The 19,969-nt window shown below is 51.0% G+C and overlaps 1 protein-coding gene across 1 annotated transcript in view; it reads right to left on the bottom strand.

The window, feature by feature from the left end:
• CNNM4 (cyclin and CBS domain divalent metal cation transport mediator 4) overlaps positions 1–11,091 on the bottom strand; it is a 27,423-nt gene extending 16,332 nt beyond the window's left edge. Inside the window, exon 1 of the mRNA XM_021701130.1 lies at positions 9,611–11,091. Within this exon, the coding sequence (XP_021556805.1) occupies positions 9,611–11,012 (1,402 nt within the window). The 5' untranslated portion in view covers positions 11,013–11,091. The remainder of the gene's footprint in view (positions 1–9,610) is intronic.
• Between the last annotated feature and the right edge of the window lie 8,878 nt (positions 11,092–19,969).

The following is a 19,969-nucleotide window of genomic DNA, read 5'->3' as shown; positions in this document are numbered from 1 at the left end:
ACAGGGTTCTAGAGGGGAGGGGGGTGGGAGGATGGGTTAGCCTGGTGATGGGTATTGAGGAGGGCACATTCTGCATGGAGCACTGGGTGTTATGCACAAACAATGAATCATGGAACACTTCATCTAAAACTAATGATGTAATGTATGGGGATTAACATAAGAATAAAAAAAATTTTTAAAAAAGAGAGATTTTGTTATCTACGTGTGGTGAGTGATGGATATAGTTAACTAGACTTAGTATGGCAAACATTTATGAAAATATGGAATTATTATGCTGTACACCTGAAACAAATTATGTTATATGCCAACTGTACCTCAATTAAAAAAAAAAATCTAGAACTGACAATAAATTTTCCAGCCTGGAATTATTGGAATTTCCCAATCTTCTCTTTCTTAATAGCCACGATCTTACTGAAAAGCGACACAGAGCAAGGGTTAAGAGCTTGGCCTCTGGAGGAGAATAGCTGGGGTTGCCAGTTAGTTGTCACACGTCTGGAAAAGATTCTTAGCCTCTTTGAGCCTCAGTTCCTATCTATAGCATTTGGGGGATTAAGTATTCAATAAAGGTTAACCATTAATGAAGGCACTTCTTTCTGCTCTCTGCTCTTAGCCTTTTCCAGAGCTCTGGGTCTGGGGCATTTCCGGGGAGATTGGGCCTCCTGGGGAATCTCTGCTCCCTTGGATGCCCCTCTACTCTCTGCTGCTTATCTATCTTAACCTCTTCTCTCCCTAACTGGGACACCAGGGAATCCTGACGTGAAACAACTCAAGGAGAGGTGCAAAAACCCCTTGCCCTGCCCGGCTTCCCTGATCCTCAGATTATGCTCCTGCAGTGAGAACACAAATGTGCGGCCAATCAGGATGGCAGGCTTAAGTTTCTCCAATTTGCAGGAAACAAACAATTCAGTAAATGAGGAGCATCTCCTCAGTTTTAAGTTTCTCTGCCATACATCTTTTTCCCTTAAGCTCTGGCTTCTGTTCCCCTTAATATACACACTAGGACCCAGATAAGATGGTATCTGAATTAGCATGTAATTATCTAGTGGGCTCATTTGACCTCAATGTATTCACAATTCCAAGAAAGGCACCATGCCCGGACAGTGGGGCAGCCTGCCACCTGGGCCAGTATATGAGAACCACCGCAGCCCAAGTTGGTACCCGCGCCCACTGGGCACCTTTGGATAGTAATAACAATAATTTTTAAAATGGCTAACATTTATTGCATGAGGACAGTGGTGCCAGGCACTGAGCTAAGGACTTTATATGCCTTACCTCATTTAGTCCTCACCACAGCCCTCTGAGCTGGATACCATCACTAATGTGGATGGCCAAATCACCAGCAACCAAAGTGAAATTTTTCAGAGACCACGAGTCAGTCACTATTTTGAGCCTTTCATGAAATAAACTCCACTTGCATAAGCTTTAAACTTATTCTTAGGGAAGTGTGAGGCAAGCTGGACTAATTTTATGTATTTATTTTGAAGATTTTATTTATCTATTTGAGAGAAAGACAGAGCACAAGCGGGAGGGGCAGGGGCAGAGGGAGAGAGAACCCCAAGCTGACTCCCCGCTGAGCACGGAGCCTGACCAGGGGCTCGATCCCACAGACCCTGGGATCACGACCTGAGCCGAAACCGAGAGTCAGACACTCAATGCCCTGCACCACCCAGGCGCCCCTGGACTACTTTTAAAGCAGGACTCGGGTGACTGTGCATGTGTGCGTACATGCATATGTGTCCGGGTGTGAGAGCCTGCTTGCAGGGGTAACTGTGTGAGTCTGCTTGCCTGTGTGTGGGGGTGAAGTGTGTGTTTAAGCATGCCTGTGTGGGGGCGGGGGTGTGTGTGTGTATGTGTGAGCTTGTCCTTGTGTGTATTTGGTGGGGGAAGGCATGAGTGTGTGTGGGAGTAAGCCTGCCTGGGGTTGGGGGAATGGAGCAGCTCCTGGCTGCCTGCTGGCCAGAGACCTGGCGTTCCAGAGAGCCCGGGGAAACCAGTCTTTCAAGAACCCTGCCCAGGTCACAATAAATCAGCCCTGCAGCATGGAAGCGACTCTGACTATAACCTCTGGGGAATGCTCCAGCAACACCAAGTTTAACCCCCAGCAAAACAGGCTGGCGGCTAAAACAAAAAACAAACAAACAAAAAAAACCCAACAACAAAAAACCAGGCTGGAGGCTGCACACCCCAGCCCTCTGGGCTCACCTTTTCATCAGCCACACAATGCAGCCCAGCCCTCAGTCTGGGGATACCCTCCAAGAAGCTCCTCCCAAGAAGCCCAGGGACAGAAAGGGATTTCTTGTCTTATCGGAGGAGAAATCTGAAGAACCAATCTAAACTGGGTTCCAAAAGCAGGGCAGTATAGCCAACGGTTTCCACGTGAAAATACATATGAGTGGCTAATAGGAAACTTTACACGGCTGTAAAATGAAAATGGTTTTGATCTTGCTGTTTGTGACGTGACTTTTAGAGTCAATTTCTAAAAAGGTTATTGTAATAAATCAAAATATTTAAAAGTAGTTCTCTCCAGATCACAGGTTCATGCGTTGTTTTTGTTTAGATGTGTGTTTTCTAAAGGTCTGAAAATGAGATGTATCTCTGGGGCGCCTGGGTGGCTCAGTCGGTTGGGCATCTGCCTTCGGCTCCGGTCGTGATCCCAGCGTCCTGGGATGGAGCCCTGCATCATTTGGGCTCCTTGCTCAGTGGGGAGCCTGCTTCTCCCTGTCCCTCTGCCTGCCACTCCCCCTCTCCTCCCGCTTATGTGCTCTCTCTCTGTTAAATAAATAAATAAAATCCTTAGGGAAAAAAAAATCAGATGTATCTCTTATAATAACCACTAGTAAAAAGAAAATCGTATAACAAATGGAACAAGGATAGACTCAGGAGTCCAGACTTCAGTCTGTGGAATGGACCAGGAGTCCTTTATGCAGCCACAAAGCCTTTCATGACAGGTTGTCTTGGCACACTCAGGCGTGACAAGAGGGGTAACCTGAGGGACAGGATGGGTCAGCTCCTTGTCACAGGGCTGTGTCTGACAGCAGACGGAGAGGCTCAGAGGAGAGGAGGGGGCTGGACCAAACGGCAGCTGTGCCCCACTGTCTTCGCTGAGGGCCATCTCGGGCACCCCTGGCAAATTCTGTAACTCTCATATCCACAGAAAGGGCTGAGAAGCAGTCGAAACATGTGGAAGCAGTTTTACCCGAAGTTGGTATCAACGACTGAGAAGCTCAATTCTCCTCCTGTGGTCTTGTCCAAGTTCTCCCAGAACAAGAGGCACAGAACTGGAAAAACGTCGTGTCTCTCCACCCTTGAAGATCCAGTGGGAATGCCACCTCCTTTGAAGTGTCTTCCCTGACTTCTACTGACCAGAAAGGCGTCCGCTTCCTGGAAGGCCCTGCCCCTTACGCATTTCTCCTGTAGGAGTGTTTTTGTGTTTCTGTGCACTCAAGTATTTTCAAGGTTAAACATCTGTTCAGTACCCCCCTGTCCTGAAAACTCTGGAGCTAGGCTTTCCAATTGAAAATGTAAGACTTTTGAAAAGTAAACAACAGTGTGATCTTGGTGTGATCTAAGCTCTTATTTGGGCTTAGACACAAGCCATTGCCTTCCGGGGCACAAATAAGAGCTTTAGGGCAAGATCTGTCAAAAGAAGGCTGAGGAAGCGGCTCTCAGTGCGGGCCCCTCTATGGCAGCTGGTCCAGCGGCCGAGCGAGGCCAGCGAGGGAAGAGCTGCAGATGCCTGCTGGCCAGCACCCGATCACGCTACCCACGGCGGCCACGCTCCATGCCCGCGAGCGCCTCACAAAGAGAAAGGGCCCAGGAGCCTGGCCAGCGTCTTGTCAGCTGCCCGGCGGGCACCTCCGCCCTAGCAGGCGGCTCCAGTCCCTCTTGCAGATACTCTTGCCCCCGGGGCAGCTTCTCAAGAGCAAGTCGCCAGCTCAGCTGGAGACTGTTTCCAGGTGGAGCTGCTGTGGGAGACCAGGTGGGTGGCTACCTGCACTTTCCACTCTTGAGGCGGTCCTCTCCCAGCATCTTGCGACTTAACTGTCCCAGCCCCACAGTCTGTGCTTGGCCCTCACCCTATCTGGCTTCCCCAGGAGGCTCCCCAAACCACGCCTGCTTGGCTCTTTGTCATCTCTCCGAGGAGCCACTTTAATGGGGCTTCTACACGCTTCGCATGTGCTGCCGGCTCTCGGCTGACTCTCAAACCTTTAACCCTGGTCCTGGCCTTACTCCCAAGTCCCACATGGGCACTTTCACCTGCACGCTTGCCTGGACGGACCGCGCCCTCGTGCTGTTTTGTGTGGTCCAGGACCACACCATCATCTGAGAGCCTGCCAGAAAGACAGCCTCTTAGGCCACACCCCAGACCCACTGAGTTCACCTCTGTGTTTTAACAAAACATCTAGGCAGTTCGGGTGCACGTTTCAGTGTGAGAAGCTCTGGTAAGCACAGAGGAGTCCAATAAAGGGTCACACTGCTGTAATTTACTACCACCACCAACCGCCCCCCCCCCCCGCAACCCTCCAAACTGTCTCTGCTTCTCCCTCTCCCCACTTCTGTTAAATGACAACATCATCAACCTGAAGCCCTAGCTAGAAAGCTCAGATATTCACAATTGCTTCCTGGTCCTGACTCCAACATCTCCGAAGTGATCACCGAGTCCTGTTATTCTGACTTCAGAAGCATCTCACGGGCCCAGGCCTTCCTCAGCCCCACTGCACCTACCTGAACCGGGAACAGTAAGCTTTGTTTTACAAGGTCTGTCTCCCTGCTAGACTTGAGAGTTCTGTCAACAGGGCTGTTTTAGTCCTCTCTGACTCCCAACAGCGAGCACAGTGTCTGACACCACAGGCCTCAGAAAATTAGATGTTTGTTGCAACAAATGAATGAACAAACAGAGGGAAATAAGATACTTAAAAGTGTGTCAGATGGTAGGAACCAAAAGTGAATGCAAAAATTACGCACTGTTTCTTCTTGACTTGATAAAGTTGTTTCAGGAAGAAAAAAAGTATGTGGGAGAAGTGTGATGTGGCACAGATGGAAATATGGGAGGAGTTTTCAACAAAAATATTTCTAGCTTTTTCCCCTTCAATATGTAAACACGCTAACTTTCTATGAGGCCACTAATAGGTCCAAAGTCACCTCATGGGTCAGAGACCAAGCTGGGTGGAGTTTAAACCCAAGTCTTTACAGGGGGCTAGATGGTCATAAAGTAGGTGGGGACAGATAAGATGACTACAGATGAGCCCAGTGCCTGAGAGGGACAGGAATGTCACAGAGGGAGGGACAGCAGAAAGCTGGAAGGTGGGCTTCATTGTGGGGCTGGAGCTTCTGACTTCTACTTGGGAGAGTTTATTCATTACTCTGCCTCCAGGGTCTGGGAGGGCATCTTTGGTAAAAGAAAAATGCAACCGGGCCAGGAGGAGCCCAGGGAGCCTCTGTTCTAAGATCTCAAGCTGTAGACAAAGTCAACCACAACACTCCATGCTGCAAACAGTTTGAGGCGAGGTGTAAGTTGAAGGACCAAGGTCAAATGGCATGAGCCTCTCAGTGGCCTTACAGCTCTAGCCAACCAGATGGTCTAACTCCTAGGTCCTGTGGTGCCTAGCTCCGTGTCTTGCACAGAGAGTATGAGGTTCAATAAATACCTAATGATAAATGCCTTGAGTTGGGAGGCAAAGCAGCTGGGAAGCTGTAAGCCTGCCTTAGTCTCCAAGGGAAGCTCAGCCCCATGCCTGCATGGACTCCCGGAGCCTGTCTCTAAGTGTGTACGTAGGAGCATCTTGATGACTCACATTAATGAGGGAAGCTATGTACATGCCTGATGGTCAAAAACCGCTTATTCACAGAAACTGAGGCACAGGAAAGGGGAACCGTGCATCACTCTCAAGACCCCAAACTCTGCTTCTCGGTCCCTGAACCATTAATATATATGTCATCGTAGGAGCCCCTCCTGTCTTCCTCAGTGCAACTAGAAATATCAAGTTCCCTGGATATCGGCTCCTCAACATTCTAGCACTATGGAAGGGGATAATTCTGTCCCAAATCTAACAGATCATTCATTCACACAGTGACCTTTTACTGAGATCTTATCTTACTATGTGCCAAGAACCATTCTAGGGGCTAGGGATATGCCAGTGAACAATACAAAGAGCTCTGCTCTTTGGAACTTAATATTCTAAGGGAGGAGACAGACAATAAACAGCATAGTAGATTTGTAAATTACGGAGTTGTTAGAAAGTGATTTGTGCTATGAGAAAAATTAGCAGAGGGTAAAGGAGATGAGGAAGGTCGGGGAGGATGGGAGGTTATAGTTTTATTTTTATTTTATTTTTTTAAGATTTTATTTATTTGGGGCGCCTGGGTGGCTCAGTCGTTAAGCGTCTGCCTTCGGCTCAGGTCATGATCCCGGGGTCCTGGGATCGAGCCCCGCATCGGGCTCCCTGCTCGGCGGGAGGCCTGCTTCTCCCTCTCCCACTCCCCCTGCTTGTCTTAAAAAAAAAAAAAAAAAAGGATTTTATTTATTTATTTGACAGAGAGAGACAGCGAGAGAGGGAACATAAGCAGGGGGAGTGGGAGAGGGAGAAGCAGGCTTCCCACTGAACAGGGAGCCCGATGCGGGGCTCGATCCCAGGACCCTGGGATCATGACCTGAGCCGAAGGCAGACGCTTAACGACTGAGCCACCCAGGAGCCCCAGGAGGTCATAGTTTTAAATAGGGCACCAGGAAAGCCTCACTGAGAAGGTGAAGCTGAAGCAGACACAAGGGAGGGGAGAGAGTGAGGCCTACAACATCTGGGGGAAAAACATTCCAGCCTGAAGGAACAGCCAGGGCAAAGGCCCTCAGGCGGGAGCATCCTGGTGTGTACAAGGAACAGCAAGAAGGCCGGCAGGGCTTGTCTGTCATTCATTCATTGCTCATTCTTTCGTTCATTCATTCATTCATTCATTCATTTAACAAACATTTACTAAAGACCCATCCCTTTCCAGGCACTGAGTGGTGAAAACACTAGTAAGGTATGATCCCTACCCACGAGCTCATAAAGCTGGGGAGCAAGGAGGAGATAAAATGATCTTAAAAGAGGATTACACGCAGAGCAGAAAGACTCTGGCAGAGGTTAGGGACCTTACCCAACTTGGAGAGTCCACGGAAGCATAGGAAAGACCCTCAGGGAGATGCTTGGCTACACCTGGCAGGCCCCCAGCTCTTGTTTTGATGCTGCTGACAGTGCTAGCCACGTAACCTTGCTCCCTTGTTTTTCTTAGCTACAAAAGCCTTCCAAACACCAGATTTGTAAAGAGAATCTTTTAAGATGCAGATGTAAAGTGTTTGCCATGTCCAAGAGGGCCTCAGACTAAAAAGGTAAATGCCAGATGAAAAGATCTGGGAGAGACCATACGGGGGGGGGGGGGGGGGCAGCCCAGAGTGGCAATGAGTTAGGATGGAACCACAAACCCCAGGGTGTGTCCATTAGGGGTGACCATCATATCACACTCACACCTTCACGGCTTCATGCTGCCCTGGGTAGACTGTGCCTGCGTTTCCACGGAATTAGCAGCACCCCCTCCAGGGCTAGGGCTAGGGCTAGGGCTAGGGCTAGGGCTCGCGCTCAGGCTCAGACCACCAGCCTCTGTTAAGGAGACTCCAGTGAACTAAAATGTACATTTGGAGAATTCCACTCATCCGAGCTCTGGCCTGAAAGATGCTAGCTGTTTTCTCAGCTTCCTGAAGTGGTACTCCTTTTTACAAGATGAGTCCAAAGATGCCCCTGCCAAGACCCAGGAAGCTCCCACCGGACAAGAGCTCAGCCCTCCTGATCAGGGGCTGGGAAGCCTGGCCAAGCCGATCCATACCAGTTGGCTCCAGATCCAAGCTGAACGATGCAAACGTGCTTGCTGGGTGTGTCACCAGCAACCGTCCCAAAGACCATAGAGGTGGTGAGCAGGAAGCCGCCCTGGTGAGGCCTAACCAGGTTCCTGACCAAACAACATGGGAGAAGTCTTCAGGGCCAAGAGGCTGCAGGGTGGGGCTAGGGCACAGATCCTCACTTCTCTACTCCAGGATCGGCTACCTGGGAGAAACAGGTTCCTGGGCCTGCACCTGCAAAGCTCCCCCAGCACGGTGCCATCACCACCAGATGTCCAGGTCCCTTCAGTCTCTCTGCAATGAGGCCACCTTACCAGACTGTCTCCCACTTGGACTTCTATCACTCGAGTCCTTCTCAGTTCTGATGCTGAGATTCACTGTCTGTCCCTCTGAAAAAGGGAGGGTATCAGTATCCCACTCTGGCCCTGACCAGAGCATCTTTTCAGAGCAAACCGGGCAAGGCCTGCTCCTACCTATCCCACCCCATCACCACTGACCCATCCAGTTCCAGGCTCTCCCCTCCCCATCTGAGGCTTGCTCCCTGCTGGAGTGCCCTGGGCTAGCAGGCTGCCTTAGCCAGCAGGAGCTCTACCTATGGGGAAGGGAAGCAAAGTCCTGGATTTAAGATGTGCGCCCTCCCCTCCCCCATTCCTTTATAAAGAGCTTCCCTTTCTGCCTCCTCACTCCCTTGTAGCCTAGGAGGGTTTTACTCCATAATTGGCTTGTTTACTGCCACTAAGGACTTCTGAGTGGCAGAGGTGGGAGGAAAGTTTTGTTGGAAGTAAGGAAAGGGGTGTGTGCCCTGAGCTTTGAGGCTGATGAGTAAAACCTCCAAGTGCCTCTCTAACTACCTGAGAACTGGCCAAGAACCCATGTGAGAAAAAAAACACAAGGCACTGCAAGGCCAGCTGACGATTTCCAGCAGCAGACCACAGGAGGGAAGCTTATGTTTGGCGCCTGGGAAAAGACAGAACAATAACCAAAACTTGATCTGCTTGCTTCTGCAGAATAATCGAAAGCATTACTTGGCACTGTTCTGAGTGGGGAGCCAACCAGAGACCTCCTAATTCAGCTTCTGTGGGTTAGGAGCTCCAGAAACATCACTCTTGCTCAAAAACTTCCGAGAGCGCCAAGCTCCAAGCAAACGCGCCACCCTGGCTTCAGGTGCTTCCCAAGGCCCCAGATGACTCAGCCTCTCCCCACTGACCACCGAGCAGCAGACTCAAACCCAGCTCAATAGGACCACCTGCTGGGCCACAAGCACATCCTTTGCTTCCCCACTCAGGTGCCCTGCTCCTTGTGGGGCTCCCCCTGCCTGAGGCACAAGGTTTCAGGCTCTCCCTTCAACGCTCCCTCCCCCTGTGAAGGTTTTCCCAGGGCCCCAGCCCCTTCCCCACCTCACCCCAATCAGATGTGTGGCCCCACACTGTAATCTCCATGGCCTCTTTTAAGGCCTTACTCTGTCCTGCTTCAGTAGCTCCCTGAGGCCTTGCTCCATCCCTCCAAGTGCACCAGCGTGTCTCAGCTCTGATTCACCTGGAGCACAAAGCACAGTACCTGGCAAACGGCAGATGCTTATGAACTGTTCCTGCTGCCCCAAATGCCATTCACCTCAGAGGCACAGGAAGCGATGGGCAAAGGGACAGTCACACCAAAACACTTAAGACCAGCCGACACAAAACAGGCAAGGGAACGAGAAGCGTCACAAAGTCAGTTAATGGGGAGAGCTCCATCAGGCCTTACCCTTCTTGAACTCCTCCAGCATGGCATCCAACTTGGTGTCATGGAAGACGAAATGCACTGGGTGGTTATAGAAGCGGGTGATGGTCTTGAGGGGGGTGCAGTCATCAGGGTCCACGAAGGCCAAGTCTTTGACATAGAGAATATCTACAATATTGGACTGCTCGTCTTCAAACACGGGGATGCGGGTATAGCCGCTCTCCATGATCTCTGACATGGTATTGAAGTCCAGGATGGCATCGCTGCGGATCATGAAGCAGTCTTGGAGCTGGGTCATGATATCCTCCACGGTTTTGGTCCGTAGCTCCAGGGCACCCTGGATCATATTTAGCTCCTCTTTCACCAGGTCGTTATAGGGCTCCGTTACCTTCAACATCTCCATCAGCTTCTCCCGGTTGTAAACGGTGCGAATCTCCTGGCCCAAAACAAAATCCAGGAGCTTGCTGATGGGGAAACTGAGGGGGAAGGTGACTAGCATAAAGAATTTGGTGAGAATGATAGTGTTGGCACCCACAGCCAGGCCGTGTCGGGAGCACAAGGCCTGAGGTACGATCTCCCCAAAGATGACAATGCCAATGGTGGAAGAGGCCACCGCCATGAGCCCAGACCCGATGAGGTTGTCTAGAAGGATGGTGAGGGACGTGTTGACCAGCACGTTTCCCAGAAGCAGCGAGCAGAGTAAGTAGTTGCCCTTGCGCCGGATGGGCTCGATCTTGCGGGCATAGCGTCTCTCCTTCTGGGTGCCACAGTTCTGCACGATGCGCAGCTCCATGGGGTCCAGGGCCATAAGCCCCAGGTTGAGGCCAGAAAATATGCCCGACAGCACCAGCAGCACCATAATGAGGAGGATGTGCAGCCAGAGGGGCAGGAACCTCCCAGCCTCCTCCACCATGAAGAGCAGCGAGTCCTTATCGGTCCACCTCTGCCAGGGCCCATCCACCCCGGCCCGGGTGCACAATGCATACAGCTTCATGTTCTCGCTCCTCCGGAGGAACTTAGTGAGCACCACCAGCATCCCGGACGTGTTCCCGCGGCTCACGTTGACCAGCTGCTGGACGACCAGGTCCTTGGTGAGCTCGGGACAGTTGGTGGAGTTGTGGATGGCCTCGGAGTTGTCCACCTCGGTGAAGGAGATCAGGTTGCTGGAGATGGATCCCAGCCTCTGGCCGTACAGCCTCAGGTTCACCGTGCTGCCTTCGGACACGAAGATGATGCCATCCGCGTTCATCCCACACGATTTGTTGCAGCTCGCCAGCCTCATGCCCAGGATGGCGCCCCGCTGGGGGTCGCCCTGGCCCCGGGCCCCCCGCGCCCACATCAGCACCAGCAGCAGCAACGCCGCCAGGAGGAGGCGCCCTCGGGCCGGCCCGCCGCCCGGGCGCCCGCCCCCGCCCACCGGCGCCATGTTGCTCCGGCTCGGCCGCCGCCGCTCCCCGCGCCCCGCCGCGCGGCCCCGCTCCCGCCGCCGCTCCTGCCGCTTCGCCGCCGCCGAGCCAACTGCTCGGGCCGCCGGCCTGACGTCAGGTCAGCGCCCCGCCCGCCCCGCCCCGCCGACTCACGCCCCTCATTTGCATGGGAGACCCCGCCTCCGGGCGCGCGGCTCCAGTGCCCGCCCTTAAGGGGGTCCCGAGCTTAAGGTGGAGCGGCGCCTGAGCGCGGGAGCCGCAGGCGGACGCTCGCCCCGCCCTTCTCCTCGCACGCCCTTGCCCGCCGGCCTTTCCGGCCTGCTGGGCGTCGGTGCGGCCGGGTCTCCTGTGCCGGGCCTGCACGCGTGGCCTCGCCGTTCCTCTGCTGCAGTCTAGCAGGGCGTCGCGTGCTGGGCTCCTTCCCCAGAAAGCTGTTGCTTGGGGCAGGGTGGCCCTTCTCTGCAGGCACCTCGGAAGCAGCACGGCGTTGTGCCGGGGCGGGCGGGGGTGGGGGTGGGGGTGGGGGTGGGGGTGGTGGATGATTTTCCTGATATAAAGAAAGAAAAGGGGAACCTGAGGGTTGAGGCCTTCAGGTCCACCGGAATGGCACACTGGCCCTTGGAGACTTTTCTGGCCTGGGAGTTTTGTTGCCGACCTTGTCCCAAGGCCAGAAGTAGGTTCCCGGGGCCTAGCCCCCAGGCTGACACTCCTCGGCCACTGGCTACCTGATGGGAGGAGAATCTGGGGAACTAAGGATATAGAAGGTACTAGCAGATGGAAGCCTCAGGGTCTGGCCCAGGCTCTTCTCCTGCCATTTCCATTTAGGACACAAATATTGAGCACCCACTATGTGCCGGGTGGACGCTTGTTCCAGGCTCTGACAATGTAGCAGTGAATAAGCCAAAGTCCCTGCCCACTTTTTACAGTCAAGAGTAGAAACAGACCATCAACAAGTATCCTTTGAACAACCCTAAGAGGTAGTGTTATTTGTCCATATAACAGATGAAGAAATTGAACCTGGGCACAAATCGGAGTCCCCCCACATTGCTATTTTAAGAAGAGGCTTGTGTGACTGGTAAGGCACATTGGAGTGTCTTTCAGCTCTAAACTGGGGGTAAGAATAATAATAGGGCACCACCTCTCCAAGCTTACGGGAACAACTGGCCTAGGCATTGAACAGGACAGGAGAACTCTGAATGTTCTATGTAGCTGATGTTGTTGCCTGCCCTACGGGACCAAACCCCTAACCCCCAATTGTGGTGGTGACCAGCCAGCTGGGGCAGACACGTGAAAATGAGCTGAGAGGTGTGGCGCCAGGCCTAGCCCTGAAATGACTGCTTCCTGGAAGGCCCTACCTTGGTGTCAGTTAGCAACTATGAATTGAGCACTAAGCATTTAGGAGGTGTGGGGAAGACCACAGCCGCCTGCCCTGTCAAGGGGAAGGAGACAGACAAACGTCCTTACAATAATTGCAGAGGTGCACTGAGGGGAGAATCAGGTACCAGGTTGACCACTGGGTCTCAGAGCAAGTATTCTGCCAGCCCTGGAGACACAGAAGCCATTTTACTCTCTCCCTGCACAAACACTTGTGTTTTATTTTTCTCGTGGTATACTGCTTGCCAATAAAAGCAACAATCAATACCAGCCAGAAAGAGCCTAAGCAGAGAGGAACAATCAGGTACAGTGTCATGGGAGGGGACGTGGTGGTAGAGAGGCCTGATTTAGCTAAGTACTGTTAGCAGGGGTAGAGGGTCCTGCATACTAGGCCAGACTGAAGCAGTCCTTTGCAGGTAGGCACCTCACTTCCCATTCCACAGTGAGCATCTAGCAGGCCAGTTTGGTAAGGAACAGGAGCCTCGGGATGGGCACTGGCCAAGACAGAACAAAAGCAGAAAGAACCTTTGACTGGCTGTTCCCTCCCATCTCCACTGACCAGGAGGAACCATCTGCATCACCTCAGAGAAAGCCCAGCTCTCAGAGAGGCTTCTGCCCACCCCACCTCATCTCTTTCCAGCCAGCTTTAAGACTAAGGCCCTCCCCCATGGTACTTAGAGACTTTGCCATTCTATTATCGACTAATCGGCTATTTTTATTTTGCCCTTTTCAAACTGTCTGTGCTCACAGCTCTTTATGTATACACTGAGTCCAACGAAAAGCCAACAAAGCGAAGGAAAAAATAAGCTGTTGAGATACTTGGGTAAAAGTGGGAGGGGTGGTGAGGGTCTGGTAGGAAGAATTAGTTTCTGCTAAAGTTCATTTAATTCCACTCATCCACCATTGCATTCACGTGCATACTTAGATGAATAGAACAGACTCAACGGGGCCACTGGGTGGCTCAGTCGGGGTTAAGCGTCTGCCTTCAGCTCCGGTCATGATCCAGCCCCTTGGGCTCTCTGCTCAGCGGGGAGTTGGCTTCTCCCTCTCCCTCTGCTCCTCATCCCTGCTTGTGCTCTCTCTCTCTCTCTCTGTCAAATTAATAAGTAAAATCTTACCAAAAAAAGGGAAAAAAACAGATTCAATGAAGTAAAGATACAAAACTCTTTGTTGCCCACCCAGAGCCTTCAATCCAGCAGAGGAGACAAGAATCTCTCCACCAAAATTAAAAGCACTATAACTTGGGAAATGTCTGAGGAGGTATTTGAGGTCCAGACCAGTGTCCAGGTTCTTTCCCTGCCAGGTTTCTATCCCTGATGAGAGCATTTAACCTTTCCTCATCTGCAGAGTTAAACCTTTCCCACCGAGTGGAGGGGACAACATGGAGATGGAGGTCTATGTGTGTGAAGAGTCAGGAAGCCTGGACAAACGTGTGGCTTCCGTGCACCAGGCCATGAGAACTGTAGGAAGTGATGTGCGAATGAGAAGTCTGTCTCCTTTGAGGGTCAGACCTGTTTCTCGGCCCCATGGTGGAAGCCCTTATTCACCTGTCTCCATTCGCAAGTAAGGAGTTCGGTGAAGATCGGTCTCAGAGGGGTCTGATACCTGACTCCTGAGCAGCTCAAAGCACTCCATTCATGACTTTTGGACCTGACAGGTTTCTGGACTCTATGGCAGTATGTCCACACCCCCAGGGTTGAGCCCACGCCTTTCCGGTCCTGTGCAGGGAGACAGACTTAAAAGTCTATTGCCCCTTCTTTTGTACCTGGCATGGTGCTGATGCTGAGGATCCAGTGGTGAACAAGGTCCTGAATTAGTAACCTGGGACCCCTGGCACCACTCCCTACAGGCTGTGATCCTCCCAGGCTGCTTAGTCCTCTTCAACCTCTGGGTGCCCAAGATGGGGAGCTGCTGCTTCTTGGGCAGCAGCTCCCCATCTGCTGGTGGAGCTCAGAGCCTGTGGCCACCAGGGCCCCACAAGTCTCTCGGAGGATGCCCAGGTCCTGGGGTTCAAGAGCCTGGCTGGGGGCGATGCAGTGGCCTGTTCCCCAGCTGTCTGGAAGTCTGCAATACCCCTGAGCATTTGCAGGTTCTATCTGTGCTATTAAGTTGTCTGGGGAGAGAAGGGGCAGTCATCCCTCTGCAGAGGCACAGAGCAAGCATGGGATTAGCTGAGATGGTACCTTAGCTCAAATCCCAACTCAGGTCACCCCAACAGGTGGGGGCATGAGGACCTGGTGTCATTTTCTACCTGAGACAGACACTTCATTAAGCTGAGGAGGGGATGAAAGCATCAGATCAGGGGATCCAGGCCCATTAAAGGATGTGCCCGTGACAGGAAGTGGAATGCCAGAGCAGCAAAGGGGAGGAAGCATTTGTATTAATCGGGTTGGCTTCAAGGCTCCATGGCCAGAGGACAAATTGTTCTCCTTTGGGACAGGACCACAGCAGGCAGGATGCCCCGCCGTGGGGGTTCCGGCACAGCTCAGGAGGCACACTGTGGGGCTGGCTCTGCCAGGGATTGCCTGTGTGACCTGGGACTCTGGGACATTCTGGAGTGCTGAGTGAGGTGATGCCTGGCCCATGGTAAGAGCCCAATAAACATGATCCCTAACCATGATGGTGATGGACATGACAGGGCTAGGATTTTTGGAGGACACTCAGATTTCTTCAGCTCCATTGTGTCTCCATCCAACCCCATCCACTGTGTTCTTGTTCTTTCCCTTCCTTTCCTGCAGAGAGAGAAAATCCGTAGAGGATGGTGGGGAAGAAGAGACTAAACAAGACTACATCCTGGACTCCTTGGGCCTCGGGGCTAAGGGAAGAAAAGAGGCTGGGGCACAGGTAGAACCACTGGAGGTTAAGACAGGGGTCTGCGCAGTGCCTACGGGCTCTAGGGCTCAGGCTGCAAAAGCTGGCGAGTTGGGGAGAGGGAAGCCTATCACTGGGATCTAGGAGACCTGATGGCCCATGAGGCAAGGACTGCTGGGAAGCCCCCTGCTCGCAGCTGGGCCCCTGTGAGGAGTGCCAGGCAGTGCAGGGTCTGGGGGAGGCCCAGCGGGCCCAGGACTCTGCCTGCTCCCCTTTCTGCTTCCCTCCTCCTCTCGTGCACTGGAGCTCCCCCCCTCCCCCGCCATTGGCCACCCTCCCCCTTTCCCAGGACTGGCTACCCCAGCAAGCTTTTCCTTCTGCCTCCCAGAACACAAAGACCCTTTTTTTATGTTAAGAGATTCACTGTTAATCGCTGAAGAAAAATAAGGAAGAACAAGATAACAGGCACTGAGTATTTACAAAAGCTTAAGAACAAAGTTCCTGGAGTCATTGTCCTTCTGTTTCTGACCCTATTTCTTAGTTGGCAAATGGAAACAGGCCGTAGCAGAAATGCCCTGGGCTCTGTCCCTTATCAGCTGGTGAATTGGGGCCAAGTGCTTGACCTCTTAGGGTCTCAATTTCTCCATTTTTAAGATGGGGATCAAGAGACCCTTGTGTCGGACTAAAAGTACTAAATGAGCCCAAGTTTGGTAGCGCTGCTCCTAAATGTGTTTCTTTTCCTTCCCTCAGACTAGGACTTTCACATTACATTTCATTCATTTATTCATTCCTGTATCTTTATCTTTTTATTGGGCTTTTAAAATTACCAAAGCGGTACATGTTCACTGCCACAAATTCAAAGTATAGAATAGAAAACACATGGGCGCCTGGGTGGCTCAGATGGTTAAGCGTCTGCCTTTGGCTCAGGTCATGATCTCAGGGTCTTGGGATCGAGTCCCGCATCGGGCTCCCTGCTCCTTGGGAGCCTGCTTCTCCCTCTGCCTCTCTCTCTCTCTGTCTCTCATGAATAAATAAATAAAATCCTTAAAAAAAAAAAAAGAATAGAAAACACAGGGTCCCCTTCCTCCCCTATGCCACTGCCCAGAGATTGTTTTTCTGTAATCTGTCACCCTCTGCTTCTTCATTTTCTCCTTGTCCCCACTCTGCACTGGAGGCTATTTCCCACTGGGTTGAGAGTTCCTCAAGGACAAAACTATGTCATAGTCATCTCTGTATCCGGCATGCTTGGCATTCCATATGCATTTGTGGAATGAGTTGGATTTCCCTTAAAAAGGAGGTAGGAATAATCCTGTTGGGGGCCAGGAATGGGAAATGAGGAGGAAGCTTTTAGCCAGTAGCTTTATTTATAAAATTGCAACCGAGAAAACGGTCTCATGAAACTACATTTACCCCTTGATATAATTTCCACTCTAACCTACGTCTAAAAAAAAAAAGTCTGCTTTTCAACCAACTAAATTGATTTCTTGACTGATCTTCAATTTGAATAATACTCTCATGCATTGCTCATGGGCATACACTGGAATTCTCTTTTTTTTTTTTTTTAAAGATTTTATTTATTTGACAGAGAGAGACACAGCGAGAGAGGGAACACAAGCAGGGGGAGTGGGAGAGGGAGAAGCAGGCCTCCCGCAGAGCAGGGAGCCCGATGCGGGGCTCGATCCCAGGACCCCGGGATCATGACCTGAGCCGAAGGCAGACGCTTAATGACTGAGCCACCCAGGCACCCTGGAATTCTCTTTGGAGGAGCCTTAGGAGGGCTGGTGGGAGTTAGAATGTTCTCTGTGTGAATGACACCCACAACCACAGTGCCTGGCATAATCCACATGAGGCAATAAATCTCCCCAGGCAGATCAGTGAGGCAAGTGCCTGATTACTGAATCTTATTGTCTGCCAGAGTGGGAGACAGCCTTTGAGATTTTCATTCCCGAGTGTCCGGATTTCTGCAGGTTTGTCTAAAACAATTGCCGAGGCACCAAATAACCTGTGGAGCCTTTAACAACTGGCTCATCCCACACTGGGCCTTGGGGCCTTTATCTCCAACATGAGGGGATTAGGTCAGATAATGAGGTTCTATCCTTATTTAAATTCTCTGATGTATTAATTTTCCTAGGCAACCAAGAGAGGAAGGGAAAGGTGAAATCAACAAGATCAGTTGTAGTGGGCATCTGTTGCTCTGAGTTGTCCAGCTTCCTGTCCCCTTCTTCAGGGAACAGTACCTCCCTATACTCTGGAGACCTGTCCCACCTCCTTTCCCATGGGTTCTAGTGGGGACGGACAATGGACCAGGCCTGGACAAAAGTATCTCAGGCCCTGTCAATTGACCAAGGGTGGACAGGACACCAAGAAGGGCCAATCAGGAGTCTGGTGTGGGCTTTTATATGGGGAGAGGGTCCCTAACTGGAGATCAGAGGCCTCGAGCTCTCTGGGGCTATGTCTTCTCTCCCTGTTGACTGCAGTCTTTCTTTTTTTAAAGATTTTATTTATTTATTTGAGAGAGAGAGAGAGTGAGAGAGAGAGAGCATGAGAGGGGGAGGGTCAGAGGGAGAAGCAGACTCCCCGCTGAACAGGGAGCCTGATGTGGGACTCGATCCTGGGACTCCAGGATCAGGACCTGAGCCAAAGGCAGTCGCTTAACCACTGAGCCACCCAGGCACCCTGCAGTCTTTCTTTCTTAGCTTTACCATAGCCCTGTGAGAGGGGGGTACCATTATTCTTCTGTACAGATCAGAAAAGAGAGATTTGGAAGCTTAAGAAACCTGTTCAGGATCTCACAAAAATGGATTTCAATACTGTTCAAACCTGTCTTGACTCCAAACCTTCTTAACCCATGCATTGTGCTGCCCCTCTAAGGACTTGGGTTAAAGGAACAGAAGTGTAATCGGTTGATTGAGGAATCTCCACTCCGTGGGGCCTTAACATGACAATCTTGTAACCAATTTCTATCAAATTTCCCTTTACCCTTCCTTCTTGAGATCCTAGATGATCCCAGAGCTTTAGTGCGACTTTTAGTATTAGAAGTCCACTCAGGTTTATTAAGAACTCCTATCTCGTTTCTGGTTTACATCACTTACACCCCCTTCCTATCATCCAGGCTTGGGATCCAGTTTCTGCTCTGGGGACTTGGAGGGGGGGAAGGGCCTTGGTCAGCCTTCAGTCCTCCAATCACTGCAGCCAGTTTCAGGGTGGGGAGGTGTGCGTGTGCGTGTGTGTGTGTGTGTGTGTGTGTGTGGATGTGTCTGGTGTCCAGCAAAGGGAGTCATGTATTGGTTCTAGGATACTTCCCCTCTTCCTTTTCAGGGTCAAACTTCTCTAGTATCGGGGCCTGGTAGGGCAAGAGGGGAAGAAGGGTAATTTGTCTTTACTTAATCCAGCTTCTTGCTGTTAGGGGACACTTTGCCTGTCAGGCAGCCCCTCCTGATAGAGTCCTCCCAATGGTTGCAGTATAGACTGCCCAGGGCAGAACAGTAAGTGTACTGCCTGAGCAGAGGTTTGATTGTGGAATAAGATGCCAGTCTCTCTTCTTGCAGGACCCTCCAAATTTTCTTAGAGCACCTCCTTCGCTTGACTTTGAGAGGTATATCAGTTACCTATTGCTGCATAACAAATTACCCCTAGAACTTAGTGGCTTAAAATAGTAAGCCTTTATTAGGTCATAGTTTCTGTGGGTCAGGAATTAGGAAGCAGTTTAGCTGGCTCAGAGTTTCTCACAAACAGACGTCAAGATGTTGGCTGGGGCTGAAGTCATCTGAAGGCTTGGTTGGGGCTGGAAGATCCACTTCCAAGCTCACTCACATGGATATTTGCAGGAGGACTCAGTTCTTTGTCCCATGGACCTTTCATGGGGCTCCTTACAACATGGTAGCTTGCTTTGCCTATAATAAGTGATCCAAGATGGAAACCACAATGTTTATTATGACCTAGCCTTAGAGATGATAGACCACCACGTCTTCCTTATTCTATTGGTCCTATGGACCAAAACTGATACCCTATGGGAGGGGACTATCCACGAGCAGGTGACAGGGGTCAGTGGGAGCCATTTAGAGTCTGGCTATCAGAGTAGGTAAGGGAAAATCCTCTCTACTAAAGGCTAATCAATTGATAAACTTCCTCCGCCCCGACCCCCAACTGCTTTTCTTAAACATTGGGAATTTGGTCTTACTGGGATGATGGTTGGGGTCAGAGGGCCTGTTCTCTGCTTAGATGTCCAATAGACACATAAACCTAGTATCACTAAAATTAAAATACTGATCTTTCCTCCAAAACATTTATCTCCCACAATTTCACTTCTATCAGTATATGGCAACTCCATCTTTCCAGTTGCTGTGGCCAGAAAATCTTGGAGTCATCCTTTATTCCTCTGTTTCTCTTATGCCTCTGTCAGCTCCATCAGCAAATCCTGTTGACTGCACCTTGAAAATACTTGTAAATTCCAGCTGCCTCTCCCCACTTCTGCTGCCACCGCCCAGGCCCCAGGCACCTTCCTTTCTCACTTGGGTTACCAATATTCTTGGTCTCCTTGCTTCTACCCTTTCCTCCCTACAGTTTTTTTTCTCAAGCCAGCAGCAGAGTGGTCCTTTAAAAATATAAATTAGATTATATACCTCCTCTGATCAAAACCTTCCAGAGACTCCCAGTTTCTTTTAAAGTAACACCCAAAGTGGTGCCATTCGCCTACAAACGGGAGTTTGGTCTTTTTTTTTTTTTTTTTTTTTTAAGATTTTATTTATTTATTTGACAGAGAGAGATAGCA

The sequence above is a fragment of the Neomonachus schauinslandi genome, chromosome 10, assembly GCF_002201575.2.
Source record: "Neomonachus schauinslandi chromosome 10, ASM220157v2, whole genome shotgun sequence".
In the NCBI taxonomy this organism is placed as follows: Eukaryota; Metazoa; Chordata; class Mammalia; order Carnivora; family Phocidae; genus Neomonachus; species Neomonachus schauinslandi.
This window is presented reverse-complemented; position numbering and strand designations above follow the sequence as displayed.